The following is a 15,221-nucleotide window of genomic DNA, read 5'->3' on the forward strand; positions in this document are numbered from 1 at the left end:
GAGACCGTAGGTCTGATGGACACTTGAACGGAGCCGGGTGCTCCTGTTGGGGAGTGGCGGTATACAAATTAAAAAATAAATTAAAAAATAAATTGCATGACCTTTTTAAAAACACAGAGCTGGAAATGTCCTCAGGGATCATCTAGTCCAGTGGTCCCTAACCTTTTTCAGGCTGGGGACCGGCGGCAGCAGGGAGGGCCCTGCTTCCCCCCCCCCCCCCCGCCCCACAGTAAGAAGCTTGCCGGGCCACAAGCTTGCGGCCTAGGAAATTTCTTACTGCCGGGGGGGGCGGGGAGAGGGATCCACGGCCCAGTGCCAGGGCCTTCGCGGCTCAGCTCCGGGCCGCAGCCTGGTGGTTCGGGACCACCGATCTAGGCCACCCTCATGGTCATCCAAGTCCAGCCCCATGCAGGAGGAGATTCACAGCAACATTCCCTCCCCCACTGCCCTGGTGACCCCGGCTCTGTGTCCAAGGGAAGGCTAAAAAACGTCCAGGATCCCTGGGCCAATCTAGCCTGGGGGGAGATGCTTTCCGATCCCAAAGTAGTATTGACATGAATTTGGCCACCAGAGAGGAGCACTGTCCCGTCCCTCCCTGCTCTCCCTCTCACGCTCTGCCTAAATCCACAGAAGCAGCTTTGCTGCCAGACGGCCATCCAGCCACTCCAGCCACTTGGGAGATGGAGATGGAAGAGCCAGCAGCAGATAAACTGTGAAGGAGAGGAGGAGGAACGCCCATCTCCTCCTAAGGAGGCCTGTTCCATTGAGAAGCTGTCCCACCTTCAGGAAGTTATTCCTGATGCGTAACTGAAAACTGTTTTGATTTCACTGCAACGCACTTGTCCCGGTCTGACCTTCTGCGGCTACAGCAGCTTTGCCTGAACCAGAGCAGGCCCCGGGTTTTACATAGCAGGAAGCAGAGGGTGCCGGAGAGACATCTATCTGTATGCACGCACATGCAAAAATTGGGAGGGGGGGGCAGTGAGACTCACAGGGGGAATCTGATATCCCCCCACATGCTGCTGAGCCCACAAGGCTACAAGCCCCCCACTCAGCATTGAGTCTGGTGCCCTCGTGTTTCGATCCCAGGCCCATAGGGGCCACTAGTGTCCACTGCCACAGTGCTTGGTGCCTGAGGGGTTGCCTGCTTCCTCACCTGTCAATCTCAGGACCCCCAGCGTTTTCCGGTGTCTGCCGCTGCAGGGCCTGCCAGCGTCCTCCTCCGCCAGGTCCACAGCTGCTGCCAGCGTCAGCCGCCAACGGGCCAGAGCAGCAGCCAGGATCCTACTCTGCCACGGCGCCCAGCCGTAGCACTTTCCCAAAGTATGTTGATGCAACTGTATTTGGGGGAGAGCGATTCCTGCATTCTGCAGGGGGTTAGACTAGATGCCCCCGAATGTCCCTTCCAACTCTATGATTCTATAAAATCCCCCTATGCATTTTTTTTAATTGAAGATTTCACTACACCACAAGCGTGCCGACGAATCCTTTTAGCCCTGATCTGCAGATTTAGCCATTGAAGGATTGCGGCCACTCATGGTTAATGGGTTATGGTTGTATCGTTGTACTTGAAGTTTAAACCCATTACTCTTTAAGTATTTGAAAGGTTGTCACTTGGAGGAGGGCAGGATGCTGTTTCTGCTGGCTGCAGAGGAGAGGACACGCAGTAATGGGTTTAAACTTCAAGTACAACGATATAGGCTAGATATCAGGAAAAAGTTTTTCACAGTCAGTGTAGTTCAGCAGTGGAATAGGCTGCCTAAGGAGGTGGTGAGCTCCCCTTCACTGGCCGTCTTCAAGCAAAGGTTGGATACACACTTTTCTTGGATTCTTTAGGATGCTTTGGGCTGATCCTGCGTAGAGCAGGGGGTTGGACTAGATGGCCTGTATGGCCCCTTCCAACTCTATGATTCTATGATTCTACTACGCTCCAAAGGACCCAGCAGAGCTGCTGTGATTGGTCTTGAAGGATTCTTGGAGTGGTCCCCTCCTGCTGCCCCAGCGTCTTAGGAAGCAGTTTCCTTGAAACGTGGAAGACGATGACTAAGGATTTAAAATCACCACCGAGAACAGAATACAAAGCCTTAATCAGCAGCAACCAAAGGAAACCTTCACTGGGAAACAAGTCACCTGCTGAGCTGTTTAAACCAAAATCCGGACTAGAAAATCCCAGTTTTCGCACAGTATGTGCCCTACCAGAGGAGTGCGTTTTTCTTAAGTGGGGCAAACACACCTCACAGAGCATGGAGATTCTTGGTCCCAGGACTACCAGCGAGAAGGCACCGTCACACGCAGCCAGCCATCTGCTAATATTTTTGCAGGTGACAAAGTGCAGTCACAGGGCCTCTCCGAGTGACTCAAGCGCGTGGGTAGGCTCCTATTAGAGGCAGCAGTGCCGACTAAAGATGAAGGTTCTAGTCCTCATTGTTAAGGCGTCTTTGAGGACGCAGTGCAAAAGTCCGCCCCCCCTTCCCAGTTCCTGCCGTTTCCATGCCCGTTCCTCTCTTGCACCCTCCAGCAATAATACTCCCCCAAAGACTTGTATTCTCACAGTCCTTCCTCCTGCCTCCCTCACTGCTCTCCCCTGTGGAAAGCCGAGCCTCGCAGTCAGGGCTGAACCATGCCTTAATCAGCCAGCTTTGCACATGCATCTTAATTGATTTGCAGTAGCGGCTTTTCTTGGGGAGGGGAGATCAGGGTCTCCATGGAGCGGGATTGTAGAATTCTTCGGATGCAGGGGTGTGAACCGGCCTGGCCTTGCTCTGTCCAGGAAACTGGAGTGCTGGTGCCAGTCTAGGGCCTCCCCTCTAGTGGCAATCATTCCCCGCCGCCGCTTGACGAGAGACGCAATTACCAGCCATGTTCTGGCCGACCGGACTCGCTGCTGGCGTGTTTCCACCTCTCATTTGCGGGCTGTTGGCTACGTGTCTCCCGTCTCCCTCCGCCCTCCTTCTTAGCACGCCTTTAACTGATTGCATTTGCGGAGGGCTCCACGCCTTGGCCTTTGCTTATTTGCAGCTCTCTCTTGACCCTGTGCTTAAAAGGAGGGCTCTGCCTTTATCTCTTCCCTCCTCCCGCCATGGCTGTTGGGGAGGGGGGGGGGGTCCGATTTATTGGTTTGCCAAGCAGACAACTGCCGCCAGGGATTGTGAGCGCTTGGCGTTCTGGTCACATGAGCCAAAAGTGCACACCCTTTCTTGCCGCAGAGGTCTCCCGAAGGGCATCGGCAAGCGTTTTGCATTTGTGGACAGAAGCGCCGCCTGTCTGAAAGGAGGCCAAAGTCCAGCATTTGGTAGGGCTTGGAAGCTATTGAGCTGGGGGGATTCGGTTCTGGCCCCAGCCAGAGTATGCCGGCCCGGCAGAATCACGAGTTGCAATGAATATATTAAGATGCCTTACTAGGGAGCCAGGCCGCTGTCACGTTTGCCACAAAACTGCCTGGATTGGCTGTCTGTGACTTTCTTTCCCACAACTGTCCTCCAGGGGATCTCGGGGACTGGCCCGGGGCCCTCTTTCATGAGGAGCGCATGGCCTGTCATTGAACTGGGACCGCTTCCAGAAGGCATCTTCTGTTTCCTTTGAATGGGGATGCTTGAAATTGAACATGAAGTCTTCTGCTTTGCAGAGCTTGCCTCAGCCCTCCTTCCCCCAAGGAAGGGACCAGCTGGATTGGATTAGGATAGCGGTTCCCAGGCTTTCCAGTATGAGGTGACCCACAAGTCCAAATGAGAGCCGGTTTGGTGGAGTGCGGACTTCTAATCTGGCGAGCCAGGTTCGATTCTGCACTCCCCCACATGCAGCTAGCTGGGTGACCTTGGGCTTGCTGACAGCTACGGCACAATGCTGGATTAGTGTAGGTTAAGAGTGGAAGGCTTCTAATCTGGCAAGCTGCTTTTGATTCCCTGCTCCTCCACATGCAGCCAGCTGGGTGACCTTGGGCCAGTCACGGTTCTTTCAGGACTCTCTCAGCCCCACCTGCCACACAAGGTGCCTGTGGTAGGGAGAGGAAGGGAAGGCGACTGTAAGCCGCTTTGAGACTCCTTCGGGTAGAAAAAAGCAGGGTATAAAAACTAACTCCTCTTCCTCTTCTCTTCAGAAAGCAGCAAAGCATCTAAATTGGTGTGGGGGTCTGTAAGAAGAGCCGGGAGGGAGGGGGAAAGATTTCTCTATCCTCCATGCTGGGCTCCTACCCTTCCCTCTCAGCTGGGAACTGGAAGCCTCAGAGATGCTGGGAGCGCCTCGGAAGCTGGCTGTGAAATGCCCATCCGCCAGTATTCCCCATCCTTTTCCCTTCCCTGGGGGCAAGCATGGATTTGGACAGGCTCTCAGAGTGGCTCAAAATCTGTGGACCCTGGATGGTTCCATTACGCCCACCTCCCAAGGCTTTCTATAACCCCACAGCTCCACCCCAGGGTGCCAAATGGCAGAGTGCGGGGGCACAGAACCCGTGTCAGCGGTCAGTCGCTGAGGTGAGGTGGTTATGCCTGGTCCTCATACCGTTATTGTTGTCCTCGACCTGTGCAGGACATGTGAGTCCCGAGAGACATGGCTTGCTTTTAGAATGTCTTTCTTCTATAAAAAAATAAAAGCAAGGCCCAGGGTTACTGGTAGCCACAGCGGGTGAGGGAGAGGGGCAGGTTACTCCAGTACTATTCATGAAGTCAGTCCACAACAATTTGCTTCAATTAACGGGCAGACCTAATATGGCCTTTCTTGTGTCCCCCCGCCTTCAGGTGGCCGTGAAAATCATCGACAAGACGCAGCTGAACTCCTCCAGCTTACAGAAGGTAAGGGGTGTACACAAGTGGCTTTGATTGCGCCTCTTCTGGAGGAGCACTATATAAACACGCACGCCGCTCTCGTTTTTTGCTTGCCTTCATAACAGCTCTGTCAGGTTGCTGGGGTCTTGTTACAAATCTCAGAAGAACAGGGGCCCCCTCTGTGTTTGCCAAATAGAGCAACGATGGCAGCAGTGAGGAGAGTTCTGGTTGTGATTGGCTGAATTGCTGTGATGTCATAGAAGGACATAGGACAGAGGGCTCCTCCCCCAGGTTCTGATCCTGGACCGTGAGCTAGGCAACCAGGCTTGGGGAAGAAGAATGGAAAGGAATGATGCGCGTAGTGGGGTGTAAGGCTAGAGAGTCAGGAGGAGGTGTTTCCCTTCTAGCACATTAGAAGTCCACATTTAAAGCTCCTTTAAAATCAAAATCAGTCTAATGTCTAAACAGTCTAAGTCTGTGGTTCTCCACCTGGGGGTCGGGACCCTTTTGGGGGTCAAACAGCCCTTTCACAGGGGTTGCAGCAGGGCAAGCAGCTTGGCCCGGGGGGAGGGGGTGCCGCCACTGTTGCTGATCCTCTTGAAGGCGCCCGCCAATTTATATACAATTTATAACCATTTTATATACAATCATGAATAATGGCTCTTCGCACTATAGGTCAGTTTCGGTTGAATTTCTGTGAAAGAACCCTTGCATAATTTTATGGTTGGGGGTCACCACCACATGAGGAACAGTATTAAAGGGTCATGGCATTAGGAAGGTTGAGAACCCCACTGGCCTTGTGTTGCCTTGTCCCAGCTGTCCAGGACCTTCAGCAGAGACGTTTGCTATCCATAACTAGAGAGGCAGGGACCTTTTTATGCAAAGCACGTGCTCTTTAACTGAGGCGCTCCCCTCCCTCCAGTTCTGGAATTAATGGCCTCCTACCTTATTCTTGACTGGTTAATTATCCCTCCTGCTTGCATTTTCTCTCTCTGTTTCTCTTTCTCTCTCTGCCTCCCCTCCCCACTTTCCTCTTGCCACGTGCCAAGGGGGAGCACTCCCGTCTTCAGTCTCTCAGTGCCAAGGGATGAAGCAGTGCATCAAATTAGCACACATCACAACTGCACCGCAGCTTGTTTGGGGCGTTTAAATCTAGCCCTCTTTTAAGACTTTTAAGCCTTGGGCAGACCCCGTATGTCTTGGTCCTCACTGTCCCTTGTCATCTTCAGCAGACCACTGCAGCCATTGTCCAGTAGGCCCAACCAGGACAGCGGTTTTCTGCAGCTCCCAGTTCGGAGGGTCCACTGGCTATGATGTTTGGCTCTCTCTAAGGCGGGGGTCCCCAACGTGATGCCCACGGGCACCCTGGGCGCCCAACTAAGTGTTTTTAGGAAGCAGGTGGGGCCAAGGAGAGCTTTTGCCCAGACAGGCATCTGATGGACTATTGGAGATTGTGCTTTTTTTTTTTATGTTGCTTTGGCATCTGTGCGACTGAAGTTAAGCTGTGGCAATCTTAGTTTAGTTTATTAATGCAGCGCTGGACCAGAGACAGCAAGACAAACAAAGTAAAATGCACTAAAAGTTAAAACGGGAAAAGATTCCAACCGCAATAATCAGTAGCGCTACAATTTGAAATTAAGATACACTCCCGCTAGTAATGAACACAACTTACTCAAGATTGCTTCAGCTTCAACCTGGTCTTCCTTATTTCAGCCGCCTTCCCTGCAGATTTAGCAACGGCTGAAGTTAGCATTTTATAGCAAAGCAGTGTAAACATTCTCCCGTGTTCAGAGACAGAGATGGTTCAAATGGTGCAGTCTGGCTGCGATAGCTGTCACCCCATTGATTGCCAAGGTTGATTCAGCTGAATTGGCTGGCTAGGTAGGTGTCCCCTACCTCCCTCACCGCTCTTCGTGCGTCCCTCCCGAAGCGGCACACTCGGTGGAAGAGGGCGACCATCCCAGATAGAAAGAGTGTACTGTTCTTCAGTCAAGGGTATCTGAGAACTGCACTCCCCTGCTAGAACCTCCAAATAAGATCAAGCTGTGGCAGTCATTTTGGGGCCGGCTCTGCCACCTGTGGCTCTGCCACCCTATGAGCATTCCAGACGTGCCCACAGGCTCAAAAAGGCTGGGGAACCTAAGATGGTCTTTCTCCCCACGCCCTTGCTTGGTTTCCCAATGCCAGCGCTGAGCTCTGAGCCAAGGAAGAACGGAAACCCTTCTCTTTGCCTCCCCCCTCCTTTCTCTTTTTCCTTGTGCATTTGGGGGACAAACGTGCAAAGGCTGGGGAAAGGGAAGCGCAGAGAAAATGGGCGACTAGCCAATATTCCGCGAGCCATGCGCACATCTGCCATGTTTTTCTCCCTCTTTAGCCGCCCTCGGTCAGGAGAGGCACGTCGGCCACCTCGGCTCTTTGTTGCCCCGCGATATCCTCCCCCAGCCCCTCCTGAGAGTTGGGCCGGTCCGGCTGGGGCCTCTGCCAGAGACGCCTGATAAGAGCCCCACTCCCTCTCACTTCCTCTCCCCAGAGGATGCGCCTGTCAGCATGAGCTGCCACCAGTGGCTGAAACGTGACCGCTGGGTCCATCTGGCCTGGGGTTCTGCTTGACTCTGAGCCTGACACGGCCGGCTGCCCCCCCCCCCCCCCACGCAGCTGCTGACAAGGCCTTCTAAACAAAAGCCCAAGTGAGCCAGTCAGAGACTGCAGCAGCTCCCTCGATCCGAGGAGGAACATCTCCTGCTCTCTTGTCTCTCCAGGGCAGGGTAGTCAAACTGCGGCCTTCCAGATGTCCATGGACTACAATTCCCAGGAGCCCCTGCCAGCAAATGCTGGCAGGGGCTCATGGGAATTGTAGTCCATGGACATCTGCAGGGCCGCAGTTTGACTACCCCTGCTTTGGAGCCTTCTGGCATTGCTTTTTCCCCTGCTGGTTGACTTCTCTCCTCCTTTGCTGACTCATGTGGAATCCCTTTTCTCTCCTAGTTAGGTTTGGCTTCACAAGCTGCCGGGCAACATAAAAAGGCCTCCTTGGTCGGGTTGGTAGGGAAGCTGGGCCTGGTCCCTGGCCACAAGAGTCTGGTCCTTGCCTTGACCGTGCAGGAGCACTGGTCCACAGCCTAGATGTGCAGCCAAAGCCGGGGGTCCGAAAGATAACTGGAAGTGGACATCCGACTTCTTTTCTTCTAAGCTCAGCTAGTGGTGAACTTGCAGCAGTTAGACGCTTGGTGGCATCGCGGAGGACAGGAGAGCTGTTCAGGATCCAGGCGCCTGGCAACTGTCTTGGAGGCTGCCGTGGGCATCATCTCTTTAAGCATCAAGGACCTCTAGGTTGTTTTGTGGGTGTGTTTAAATTTTGAGCCCTCTTGAGGGCACAGTTCCCATGGAGCTGAGGATAGGGCTGCCAGGTGGTAGCTGGGGATCTCCTGGGATTACAGCTGACCTCCAGGTATCAGAGGGTCAGTTCACCACCTGGAGAAAATGGCCACTTTGGAAGGAAGGCTCTGTGTCAGGGGTCCCCCACAGGGGTCCGTGGATACCATGGTACCTGCCAACACCTATTCTGAAGCCTACCATGTTCTTAGGAAGTGGGTGGAGCCAGGAAGGGCTTTTGCCCAGCAAAGCTTCTGATTGGCTAGTGGAGATTTTATTGGCTGTGCAGATTTTTTTCAATGTTGCTTTGGCTGCAGCTGCCAACATAGCATAAGTCTCTACAACATGTTACTGAAAATTTTCTCTGTGGCAGTCGTTTTGTGGCAGGCTCCGCCTCCTTTAGCAGCCATTTTGTTGCCGTGCCGAACCAGAATTCCAAATGTGCCCACAGTCTCAAAAAGGTTGGGCATCCATGCTCTGTGGCATGATGCCCCTTTGAAATCCCTCCCCACCAACCCTGCCCTCCTCAGGATCCATCTCCAGGTCCTTAGCCCCTTATCCTGCCACACCTACCACCTCCTCCTCATTTTACGTCCTGCTCCTTCTCTGTCCCAGACCCCACCACCTCCCAGCTGGGGACCAAACAGGTCTCTTTATATACTCCGCGGCCATTTATATAGTCAGAATTCATTATGCGAAAGTAAACATAAGACTGTTTGCATAACTGATTCCATCTGCCAGGTTTTGGCATGAAACCGAAGATTCCTCCAGCCAAACGTTCCCCTTTCCACCTTCACCCTCCCCCAAGCGGTAAAATGCTCCACTCCTCCGGCAGCTTGAGAGCGGTCCCCACCTTGCTCCTGCCGTTCCACAACAGCCACATGCAGTGCTCCGCAAGAGGCTGAGACGGGGCTGCAAATTGGAATCCCCCCCCCAACATGTGAAATGTGTTGTTTTCCCACCTGCCTTCTCTCAGAGCCCTGGCAAGACGGTCATCTCCCCAGGGAGCCAGCTCCTGTGTAGACTCAAGTTTGAAGCCGGTTGATGGTTACCATATTAGGCTTTGCCCCCTCTGCATGCTGCCTTGGGGGCAGGAAGTGCTTTTGGAACAGGGCATTATAAGTGCCGAGGCCTGCCCCCCAAGGGACAGAGGGGGAGCCGGAGGGCAGAGCTTCCACTGCCCATGGGGAATAGTGGCGTAAAGACACCTGCATCTTAAGATGCGTGCCGTTGCAGTACAAAAATAGGCACAAACTCACCACCACTTTCAGTACATATAAATTGCACGCAGATCTCTCACTGTCTGGTCCAGGCACCTTCCTGGATGACAGCTATGGCACAATGCTGGATTAGTGCAATGGTTAAGAGCGGCGGCTTCTAATCTGGCAAGCTGCTTTTGATTTCCTGCTCCTCCTCCACATGCAGCCAGCTGGATGACCTTGGGCTTGCCACAGCAATGATAAAGCTGTTATCTCAGTCTCACCTCCCTCACAGTGTGTCTGTCGTGGGGAGAGGAAGGGAAGGCGAACATAAGCCACTTTGAGACTCCTCCTGGTAGAGAAAAGCGGCATAAAAAAAACAACTCTTCCTCTTTATTAAACTGGTCCTTGGTTTCCTAGAACAGAAGAGCCCTGCTGAATCAGACCAGTGAGTGTCCATCTAGTTCAGCATCCTGTCTCACACAGCGGCCCCAACCAGTTCCTCTGGAGGGACAACAACAGGGCATGGAGGCTGAGGCCTTCCCCTGATGCGGCCTCCTGGCACTGGGACTCAGAGGTTGACTGCCTCAGAATATATGGGCCTCTTTAGGTACCACAGCTGGTATCCACTGATAGACCCATCCTCCATGAATCTCTCTGACGCTCAGTTAATCATAGAATCATGGTTGGAAGGGGCCATAGAGGCCATCTAATCCAACCCACTGCTCAAGGCAGGATCAGCCTCAAGCGTCCATGATAAGTACTTGTCCAGCCGCTGCTTGAAGACGGCCCGTGAAGGGGAGCTCACCACCTCCTTAGGCAACCCCTTCCCTGGCTGAACTACTCAGACCAGGGGTAGTCAAACTGCGGCCCTCCAGATGTCCATGGACTACAATTCCCAGGAGCCCCCTGCCAGCGTTTGCTGGCAGGGGGCTCCTGGGAATTGTAGTCCATGGACATCTGGAGGGCCGCAGTTTGACTACCCCTGACCCAGACAGTGAAAATTCCCCCCCTGATATCTAGCTGTTACCATTCTACATGTAGTGTCCACTCCTAACTTTGGGTCCTCTCCTCTGCTTCCTACAAGAACTACTCTCTGCCCTGCTCTGACCACCTTTCAGATACTTAAACCCAACAATCAGGTCCCCTCTCAGCCTCTTCTTCTCCAGTCTGAACATTCCCAGGTCCAGCTGATCGCCTCTTTGCGGAGAAAGCGTGGGCATGGCTGCAAATAGGCTTTAGAGGTGTTCAGTAAGCGAGCCTTTGGCTGCTTTTACCAGAGGCAAGGAGTCAGCAAGGGCAATAATCCCCACCTGCACCATGTCTGCTCACTTCCCATCTTGTGTCACGCTAGCCCCAAGGTAAGGCAGGCGGAACCCGGTCCAAGTATAAACCAAATCCAAAGGTCTTCTGGCTCCAAAATCCCTCTCTGGTTACTAAGGGAAGGACTCAAAAGCCCTGCCAAATGAAGCAGTCAAAACTATAAGCCAGCCTTGATGCCTGTGATGTTTTGGAGGAAGCATAAAGGAGGGGGGGGGCCTCCTGGGTGTGAAGGGCCATCTGTCAGCCTTACCCGTCTGCTCGGTCCAAGAGCGCTTCCCAGGTGCCTCGGCTGGGCCAGCTCGGCGGGCCACGGCTCACATGGTCGCTCCGGCAGCCGGAACATCTGGCCTTCCAGCGGCTGCCAGCTTCACCGTGTCTCCAGATGCCGCCTTGAGTTTGGAAATAACGCACTCATCTTTCCCCACAAGCAGTCGCTAGGGGATCCCGCCGGCTTCTTAATTGCCGTAGCTCTTGCAGCCGAGGGAGAGGGGAGCGTGGTTGAATTGTCTGGAAATCAGGAGGCACCCCAAAGGCGCAAACCCCAGCAGGTGATGAGCGCGCTTCAAAGTGTTGTGTTGGGAAGGGGGTTTTCCCCGCATGAACGTTCAAGCAAAATCAGGTGCACATTCTGACTGCTGGAGCCATTCTCCTCAGATGTCATTCAAAGCAACCTTGGGGTGCAGCTGAGTGTTTAATGCCCTGGCTGAGGGGGAAGCACATCTTTGCCATGGCCACTGGGGATAGCAGGAAGAAGGACCTGGGGAAGGGAAGGGAAGGGAAGGGAAGGGAAGGGAAGGGAAGGGAAGGGAAGGGAAGAAGGGAAGGGAATGAATGAATGAATGAATGAATGAATGAATGAATGAATGAATGAATGAATGAATGAATGAATGAATGAATGAATGAATGGAGCAGGAGGAAGAAGGGAAGGCAGATCATAGGCAGTTCAGATTCCTAGAGTTGCCGAAACACACAACCCTTCAGAAAGCAGGGCTTGGTCCGCTCATGGACTGACAGCATGGAATACAAAACGGGGACCTGTCAGCAAACGCGAGGCAGTAGGTGCCATTGGCCACAGTGAAAGAGCCCAATTTTTGCAGCTGGGGATTCGACTGCCATGTCCCCTCTGGCCGCCAGCGGGAGGGATGGGGGCCAGGGTCGCCAGATCCATCTTGGGAAGCTCCTGGAGACTTGGGGATGGAACCTGGGGAAGAGCTCAGTAAGGACCAACACCCCAGTCCCGCCCTCCAAAGCCTCCCTTTTCTCCAGGGAACTGATCTCTGTAGCCTGGAAATGAGCTGTCATTCCGGGGGATCCCCTGGTCCCACCTGGAGGCTGGCATCCCTAGTCAGGGAATCGGATTTGAAGACAGAACCGGGGGCTTTGCAGTGCCGTGAACGATCCATGTGGTGTTGTAGGCCACGGTAGAGTTTGCTGGCTTGAAGTTGTGTGTTTCTTGCTTGCGGGGGGCTGATGGCCTTTGCATCCTGAATGAAACTGCAGCCCTTCTGTGAATAATAGCAAGACATGTGCCTCCTTCAGGCCCTCACTTTGTGTGTGAGAGAGAAAGAGAGAGACAGAGACAGAGAGAGAAGCCAGCCTCCAATTCTCTCTGTTCTAGGCCAGCGTGTACATGCCCCCCCCCCCCGGGTAATATCCCCTTGCTCGGCTCCTAGCAGCTTATTACCTTGACTCATGGCAGGCAATCGGATTGCCTTTTTTTAATTAACGGATTACGGTAATGCATTATCCCTAAAAATGTCTAATCCAGAGAGAGCAAAGATTGTGTGTGTGTGTGTAGGGGGGGGGGGATTGTGCAAGTTCTGACTGAGCCCAGGAGGCAATGAGAAAAACGAGCCTTGGAATACAGCGGGACCTCTGAAGGTCACTGCGTCCAACCACTTCCTGCCAGTCTGGGTCATCAGCTTACCATCCTTGCTATTAACAGGAGGCTCCCGAGGGCCTTACGAAGAAGGGCCCCGATCCGCACGCTGCCCGACAAAATGTATGGCGGGCGTAGCTCCCCGCCCACGTTTACCCCGCTGTTTTTGTTCTTCTGTTTCTTCAGCTCTTCCGGGAAGTGCGAATAATGAAGGTCTTGAATCATCCCAATATAGGTGAGTCCAACAGTTACCTCTCTTTTTCCGTTGGCTGCCATCGTTCTGATCGTCCCAGTCCTCCCCGAATTAGCCTAATCCTTTGTGAAGAACGTGCTGTCCCTCCGCAGAGAGCCCTGCTGGAAATGCCCGGGGCATTCAGTTTTCAAATAAACCTATTGAGATTGTCCGGGGTGTGTTGTTCATCAGCAGTAATCCCTTTTTAATGGATTTAAGCAAGCAGCCGTCGCAACATCTGGTTGGCGGTGAGTTCCGCCCGTTAGTCGTGCTTTGGGCAGAGAAGCCTTCCTTGCGTCCTTGTTTTCCGCTTTCTTTCTCCTAATCCTCAACTTTCTGTCAATCAGTTCTCGGGTTCTAATGCATGGAACCATAGAGTTGGAAGGGGCCAGACTGGCCACCTAGCCCAACCCGCTGTTCAATGCAGGATCAGCCTAAAGCAAGGGTTAGTCAAACTGCGGCCCTCCAGATATCCATGGATTACAATTCCCATGAGCCCCTGCTGGCCGGGGATCATGGGAATTGTAGTCCATGGACATCCGGAGGGCCGCAATTTGACTACCGCTGGCCTAAAGCATACCAGGATAAGTATCTGTTCAGCTGATGTTGGAAGACTGCCAGTGAGGGGGAGCTCACCACCTCCTTAGGCAGCCCATTCCACTGCTGAACTGCTTGGACTGTTAATTCCCCCCGCCCTCTAATATCTAGCCGATATTGTTCTGTACGTAGTTTAAACCCATTTCTGCAGGTCCTCTCCTCTCCTTGCCAACAGGAATCTTTCCTTACCTTCCTCTAAATGACAACCTTTCAAATACTTAAAGGGAGCAACTGTGTCTCCTCTTAACCTCCTCTTCTCCAGACTGAACTTTCACAAGTCCCTCAGCCTTTCCTCACAAGGCTTGGTCCCCAGGCCCTGGATGATTCCCGTCGCTCTCCCCTGAACCCTCTCCATTTTGTCTACGTCCTTTTTGAAGTAATTGGTGAGGGGATTTCCCTGCTCCCTTTATGTAACTTTATAATCCTTGGTCAACTGCCTGCTCTTAGTCTTCTCTCCTCTTGCCTTGCAGTTAAATTATTTGAAGTTATAGAGACAGAGAAGACACTGTACCTCGTCATGGAGTATGCCAGTGGGGGTAAGTGTGAGTCTGGAGATCCCCTGAAAGGCGTTTTGGAAGGGATGGGGCCGGGGGGGGGGGATACCAACCCAGATGGACACCTTACTAGTTACCTCTGTTCCAGTTCTATCCCGGGGCAGAAGTACATTAGGGTTGCATGCTCTGGTTTAGGTAATTTGTATATATATATTTTGGGGGTGGAGCCTGGGAAGGGTAGGGGTTGGGGAGGGGACGAGCCTCAGTGGGGCATAATGCTATAGAGTTCACCGTCTAAAGCAGCCATTTTCCCCTGTCGAAATGACCTCCGTAGTCTGGAGATGAGATCTCCAGCCACTACCTGGAGAATGGCAGCCATAACGGAGGTGCCTAGATGTTTTCTTGGCGGCTCAGGCCTGCTCAGAAAGATTCCAGCATTGGCTTCTCCCTCTCCCTTGTCAGAGCATTGTGGGAGGAGACAGGGCCTCCTGGAGCAAAGATCTCATTGGAGGGGTGGAGCAGGACGTTTTGCCAGCGTCTGTCTTTCCTCCGTGCACATTTTTTCCCTTCCGAAAGCCTCGCCGATTCATAAAACTAGTAACAATGAGCAGATACCCTTTGCCGGAACAGTATTAGCCAAGCTTGGTAGTTTCAAAGCTGTAATTAACGTTTTGCAGGTGATTAGCCTTAGGGGCCTCTTGTGGCGCAGAGTGGTAAGGCAGCCACCTGAAAACTTTGCCCATGAGGCTGGGAGTTCAATCCCAGCAGCCGGCTCAAGGTTGACTCAGCCTTCCATCCTTCCGAGGTCGGTAAAATGAGTACCCAGCTTGCTGCTGGGAGGTAAAGGGTAATGACTGGGGAAGGCACTGGCAAACCACCCCGTATTGAGTCTGCCATGAAAACGCTGGAGGGCGTCACCCCAAGGGTCTGACATGAGTCGGTGCTTGCACAGGGGATACCTTTACCTTTACCTTTAGCCTTAGGGGTTCTGTGGAAGAGAGTGCCCTTTATCGCTTGGTAAACCAGAAGGATGGAATGGAATCAAAACAATCAAAAAATAACATATAAGAAGTTATGAATTCGGCCGGTGGTTTTGTGGTTTTTGATTTGCCCTGCACGGCCAAAGTCACAATGCGTATTTATGCGCCTCCTTGCGCTGCGCCTCCTTGCGCTGGTTGGAAGGGATTCGTTCATCTCCTGCTTGAACAAGAGGCTCAATTGATGAGAGCCCCCGTGACCTCTGTGGAGTGGAGTTAAATTCTGTCAAAGTAGATAAATAGCCACATGCGTGCGCCTAGTGGCAGTTTTTAGGGCTGTCATGTTCTTCCATCGATTACATAGGGGGAAGTACCTGATCCACTGGCT

The 15,221-nt window shown here is 53.0% G+C and overlaps 1 protein-coding gene across 10 annotated transcripts in view; it reads left to right on the forward strand.

Annotated features, from left to right (window-relative positions):
* The window catches only part of MARK2 (microtubule affinity regulating kinase 2), a 168,213-nt gene that overhangs the window by 121,750 nt on the left and 31,242 nt on the right, over window positions 1-15,221 (forward strand). For all 10 annotated transcript variants that reach the window (XM_077324028.1, XM_077324037.1, XM_077324045.1 and 7 more), the window contains 3 exons: window positions 4,734-4,787; window positions 12,720-12,768; window positions 13,833-13,898. In XM_077324028.1, the coding sequence (XP_077180143.1) occupies window positions 4,734-4,787; window positions 12,720-12,768; window positions 13,833-13,898 (169 nt within the window). The remainder of the gene's footprint in view (window positions 1-4,733; window positions 4,788-12,719; window positions 12,769-13,832; window positions 13,899-15,221) is intronic.

Source organism: Paroedura picta, chromosome 1, assembly GCF_049243985.1.
Source record: "Paroedura picta isolate Pp20150507F chromosome 1, Ppicta_v3.0, whole genome shotgun sequence".
Taxonomy (NCBI): Eukaryota; Metazoa; Chordata; class Lepidosauria; order Squamata; family Gekkonidae; genus Paroedura; species Paroedura picta.